Source organism: Procambarus clarkii, chromosome 54 (genome assembly GCF_040958095.1).
Source record: "Procambarus clarkii isolate CNS0578487 chromosome 54, FALCON_Pclarkii_2.0, whole genome shotgun sequence".
NCBI classification, from domain to species: Eukaryota; Metazoa; Arthropoda; class Malacostraca; order Decapoda; family Cambaridae; genus Procambarus; species Procambarus clarkii.
This window is the reverse complement of record NC_091203.1, coordinates 9,799,210-9,805,534: the sequence shown is the minus strand read 5'-3', so window position 1 is coordinate 9,805,534 and position 6,325 is coordinate 9,799,210. Positions and strand designations below refer to the sequence as shown.

Below are 6,325 nucleotides of genomic sequence, written 5' to 3'. Positions count from 1 at the left end.
GAACAAGGAGATAGTTGTCAGGAGAGGTGACAAGTCGCCAATATATGTCATTCTTAAAAAAGACGAATATCTGGCGAAAATGAACATCATACTCTCTGACCAAACTAAGTTCCAAAGGGTAACGAAGGACACTACAGCCGAATTAAAAGCAAAGGTCAACAAACTGATCGAAACTGTGAACGCCAAGAATTCCGGACTCCACCTGCCAAAGATCATTGGGGAATATAAACCTGGATATGCGAATGGAAATGTCAAGACACACAAGCCTGGAAACCCACTTCGGCCAATCATTAGCCAGATACCCACACCCACGTACCGACTGGCGAAGCGACTCAACGGCCTGCTGACTTCTTATGTTCCTTGCGCCTTCAGCCTCAAGTCTCCATAGGAATTTGTTGACTTACTGCGGGGCACACGGGCCACAGGGATAAGAGCCTCGTTGGACGTAGAATCGCTGTTTACCAACGTACCTGTGGACGAGACAATCGGGATGATAGCCGACAGAGTGTATCGTGATCCAGCCTGTACTCCTCTTGACATACCAGAAAATATTCTGAGGAAACTACTCCAAGCTTGTACTAAAGAGGCACCCTTCTTGAGCCCGGATGGGCACATGTATAAGCAAGTAGATGGGGTCGCCATGGGTTCTCCCCTAGGTGTCCTGTTTGCAAACTTCTACATGGGTACCATCGAGCAAAAAGTCTTAGTCGACATGAACTTGAAACCGGCCATATACTGCAGGTATGTTGACGACATTTTTACACAGGTACCTGATGTCAGACATCTGCAGGAGCTGAAGGAGGCATTTGAGCAGAGTTCCGTGCTGCGTTTCACTTACGAGATGGAAAAGGATGGGAAGCTGCCCTTTCTAGATGTAACAGTCATGGAAAAGAGCGGAGGTTTCCACACTGCAGTCTACACTAAGGAAACGAGCATAGGAATGTGCCTAAATGCCAACAGCGACTGCCCAGACAGGTACAAGAGGAGTGTTGTTAACGCATATGTCGACCGTGCTCTCAGCCACAGCTCAGAATGGAAGCAAGTCGACGAAGAACTCTGTAGGGTAAGGCAGGTCCTAGTCAATAACGGCTTCTCCAATGGTTTCATCGAAGACATCATAAGAAGGAAAGTGAAAAGCCATGCAACCTCTGAAGAGACAACTAACACAACACCTATACCCCCTATTAGACTATTTTACAGGAACTTCTTTTCCACAGCTCATAAAACGGAGGAAAGGGTCCTGAAAGATATTGTTAATAGAAACGTTATCCCTACAGACAAAAATCAGAGGATACAACTGACGATTTACTATAAAACCAGAAAAACGGCCAGCCTACTCATGAGAAACTCTCCAGACACAAAACAGAACGCTTTAAAAGAGACTAATGTCGTCTATGCCTTCAAATGCCCACTTGGGGACTGTAAGCTCCAAAAAACCCAGTATATAGGCAAGACAACAACATCTCTTTCTAGGCGTTTAACGATGCATAAGCAACAGGGCTCCATTAAGGAACATATAATCTCTTCCCATAACCAAACCATCGCCAGAGAAATCCTAGTAAACAACACAGAAATCATCGATAGATACAGCGATAGCAGGCGGCTTGACGTTTGCGAGGCACTACACATCAAGAAGTCAACACCAGCAATCAACAGCCAATTATTGCACAACTATATTCTACCCACCTCAAGACTCCGCTCCAATATAGAAGCATCAAGAAATATGGACCAATAGGCTTACTACAAACACTTCTATTCAATACCCATTGTTTCTGTTCTGTCTTGTGTTGATACTTTTAATACCCTATTAATATCCCCTCCTGTTCTGTCTTGTGTTAATGCCACATCACCCTTCCCACCTCACTCAAATGTAGATATAAAATCAGAGATACGTTCTAATCAGTTGTGTATTTGTGAAGTCTTTGAAAATGTAATAAGTTTTACGAAACGCGCCCGTGTCGCGTCAGACTAGAAATAAAAATGAATTTTGGAGAAGTGATTTTTGATTTACCTCCAACAGTGAAGCGTAATGTACGAAAGATTGAGAAAATTCGTGTTAGAATTATTAATCTTACTTTTTCGGTCATATTTAATAATATATATATATATATATATATATATATATATATATATATATATATATATATATATATATATATATATATATATATATATATATATATATATATATATATATATATTTATATATATATATATATATATATATATATATATATATATATATATTTATATATATATATATATATATATATATATATATATATATATATATATATATATATATATATATATATATATATATGTCGTACCTAGTAGCCAGAATGCACTTTTTGGCCTATTATGCAAGGCCCGATTTGCCTAATAAGCCAAGTTTTCCTGAATTAATATATTTTCTCAAATTTTTTTCTTATGAAATGATAACGCTACCCATTTCATTATGTATGAGATCAATTTTTTTTATTTGGAGTTAAAATTAACGTAGATATATGACCGAACCTAACCTAACCTAACCTATCTTTATAGGTTAGGTTAGGTTAGGTAGCCGAAAAAGTTAGGTTAGGTTAGGGTAGGTAGGTTAGGTTGTCGAAAAAGAATTAATTCATGAAAACTTGGCTTATTAGGCAAATCGGGCCATGCATAGTAGGCTGAGAAGTGCGTTCTGGCTACTAGGTACGACATATATATATATATATATATATATATATATATATATATATATATATATATATATATATATATATATATATATATATATATATATATATATATATATGTATATATATATATATATATATATATATATATATATAGACATAGGATAGGTTTGGAAAGGTGTTTAGGCTCTGTTGGTGATTATTTGTATTTGTAGTACGTGGGTGAAGCATTTATAGCGTTGTGGTTCGAACAAAAGTCGTCAGTGAAGCTCTTGTTCCAGAAGTATTCGAACGAAATCAGTTGTGAGTCGTGTGTAAACCGTTTTTCATTGAAAAAAACAGTGAGGATTGGAGGGTGCTTGGAATCACTTGTGGGTTTTCATTTGGAGGACGGGCTGCTTCCGGCGACACATCCCGACCCAAAACAAGCCTCAGACGGCTCGCCAACAGTTTCGATATTATTTTATAATATTGATTTAACAAGGAAAAGGTCTCCAATTGCACAAGTCCTCTAAATCCCCCGATTTCGGAAGGAGTCGAACAATACCATAAGATTGCGACCTACTGATCACCTTATTTCGGAAACAATATCTCATCACCTGTGTTTTTTATTTAACCAATACAACAAAATTATATCCTGTGTTTGGAAATACAATATTGTCCTCTGTGTGTGTTTGTGTTAATTACTTGAGGCTTATAGCTACATGTTTTGTCTCTCGGTTTTACCCAACAGGTTATAAACGAAAATTTTTGCTTTTTAATTAAAATAGATTTTTTGTTTGACAATAAAAGAATGCTAAGCACGATTTATAATTCAATTTGGATTTCTTCAGTGGTTCATATCAAGCTTGTTTGTTTTCATGAAATGATCAGTTGGCCGTTAGCGAATTATTAATGACATATGAATCAATAGTTTAAAACCAGGAGCAGGTCAGCCAATGGTGTGACTCTAAGCTGGAATATCGGCCAATCAGCGCCCGTGGTTGCTTGAGCTATGGTAATATAAGGGGCGGGCTGGCCACACTTCCCACAGTTGGAGTCCCTCGTGCATCGGCTGTTGAGATAGTCAAGTACTGTTATAAGTAAACGTTGTTGTTATTGTATGTAATGGTAGAATATTTTCTTGTTTTACTCTTCTCGGTTTAATGTTTCTCTTGTCCTTTCTAGGATGATTACAATATGGATGTTTATGTTGAGTGTTGGTGTAAGTTTGGGTCAATACTTCGGCCAAGGAGGAGAATCTTTCAATGACCAACAGAACCAACGCATTTCTTTAACTCGACCGAATACAGTTATTGCTCCAAATGCATTTGTAAGGAACCTACAGATTCAGAACACCCTCCCAGTGCAGCAGGGGTTCCCAGTTCAGCCTCGGTTACAGCCTTTACCCTTTAATCAGTTCAACATTCCCCAAAACGTTCCACTCCAGCCGCAAGTTTTCCAGTCACCACAAGTGGCATTTCCTCAGTTCTCGCCACAACCACCTGTGGTGCAGTCTGCTTCTCCACTACCTGCACAGTCGCCCCTGAACCTTTGTGGCCACTCCTCCGCTCTTGTACGTATAATAAACTACTTGATTTACTACGCTTCACAAAAATATGCATAATGGCAAGCAAAAATTGTAACACTTTGGCACCCCACAGGTACACGCCACTTACAAAAGCCGCGGGTACCACATATCCTGGTGCAGAACCCAAGCCACCTTCAGTTGGGATCAAGGCAATTCCTATTGTTCGGGTCTTGGTAGAGACTTCAGACTTATCTCCATAGAATCCAAAGATATTGATGACTTCATTATTGACATCATTGCTAGACGTACGTACCTCTTGACTTTTTTTTATATAGTTTACTCTTAAGAACGCGATCCATTGATGTGTACTTCGAAAACTTTAGAAATTCATAAACTTTAGGTTATATGTGAACTGATCTCCAAATTTAATTTTGAGCTGGGGTTCAACAAATGCAGACGAGATTAATTTTGATCCTATTTCAGATCCAGTAAAGTTCTTCTGGACTGGCGGCAACAAACGAGGTTATGGCGTCTGGCGGTGGCTGTCGGGAAGCTTGGTGACTTACAGAAAGTGGTCCCATACTGGAGGGTATGTAGTCGCATTTCCCAGTGTTTATGAATATTATACTGTCCCTCTTGTATAATGATGCCGCTGAATTGTAATAGTTCAGTTAACTAGACTTAATTTATTTCACCGTGAGCAGGAATGGTCAGCCACAACCAGACAACCGTGAAGGACACGAAGACTGCTTAGCAGTGATGAACAACTTCTACAACGACGGCATTAAGTGGCACGACATTGCTTGCTACCACGATAAGCCCGTCATTTGTGAGACTTCAGTCTTGCCTTCTCCTTATTCTAACTTTTAATGGTATTGACCAAAAACGGCACTAGTTGTGACCGGTGAATGTTACTCGCTGCTTCTATTGCTCTAGCATAATTTGTAAAATAAATTGGAATTTATATAATCTACTTAGTCTCAAATGCCATCACCAATTAGAGGTGGAAAGGGAGAGCTTGCACAAAAATTAATTGGTTTGTATAATCTCGTAAAGCCGTTGGTTATTAATAACCAATATTTTTAGGGTGACAGATTTGTAATAACCTTAACTTTAAGTTCACCTGAAGTATTAATCTTTAGGCCGTTTACTTTTTCATTTTCTTATGTATGTTCACCTAGTTGTGCTTGCAAAGAAAGGTCTTTGGCTCTTTACATTCACATCAACTGGTGTACAGATTAGTGGGCTCAATTATACCAACACTTCCAACTGTGTATGGAGTCTGAATGCATCAGGAAAGGAGGTGGGGTAGGCAATGTATTAATTACTGACATTGAAAGTTCCTTCTAACGTTCCTGTGGCTCATGGGTACTCTGTTTCAACATAGCTGTGTTCACATACCACCCGTGTAAACTCTATCCTTATCTACCTGTCAATTCCTGAGAATTTTGTAGGTAGTGATCATGTCCTCGCCCGAGATCTCCCGTCTTCCAGCTACGGGAAGAGCATTTCAGTTTCTTCGTCACTTGTGCCTCTTGGTTCTGGGACTAGCATAGTGATTTCTTCTCTCTCTCTCTCTCTCTCTCTCCAGCTGTGTCTTCTGCTTGACAGGGTACGGGCTCCATGCTGGGGCTGCATACTTCAGAACTGGTCTTATGTACGTGGTTTACAAGGTTCTAAAAAAATCCTTACACTGCTTCCTAAAAGCAGTCCTGATGTTAACCAGCCTTAAACATAATTTTTACATGCTTAAACATCTGGGATAGTAAACAATTAGATTTATCGTTCGTATAATTTGCTGTTACCCTGATCATTGAAGCCCTTTCCTGGGAGGTACCCGAATGCTTGGCAGCTCTGTCAAGTGTTGGTGAGATCCGAATGTGGGTCTCAAAGAATGTGCCCTAATAGACAAGGAATGGCACTGTCCTGTTGTGACGGGACAGGACCATAGATTGAGACAATGACATTGAGGAGAACTAGAAATAAAAAAATTGTTCTGGTGGATTCGTTCACGAGACTCTTCTTTGCAGCCAGCCATGTGCTACTTGTTTCGCCACTTGATTACTTTTAGCGATCGTGCCTTCCATACTACACTGATTTTTGTTGCTGCCTTGGCTTCTGAACTGAAAATCTTTTCCGT

General features: G+C 39.3%; 1 protein-coding gene across 1 annotated transcript; it reads left to right on the top strand.

Moving 5' to 3' along the window:
• The first annotated feature begins 3,593 nt into the window (after positions 1–3,593).
• Positions 3,594–5,154, top strand: LOC123771407 (E-selectin-like). Its single transcript, XM_045763915.2, has 5 exons — positions 3,594–3,745; positions 3,843–4,230; positions 4,319–4,490; positions 4,669–4,774; positions 4,890–5,154. The coding sequence occupies exons 2-5, from the start codon at positions 3,844–3,846 to the stop codon at positions 5,053–5,055; spliced, it is 831 nt and encodes a 276-aa protein (XP_045619871.1). The 5' UTR covers positions 3,594–3,745; position 3,843; the 3' UTR covers positions 5,056–5,154.
• The last annotated feature ends 1,171 nt before the right edge of the window (positions 5,155–6,325 follow it).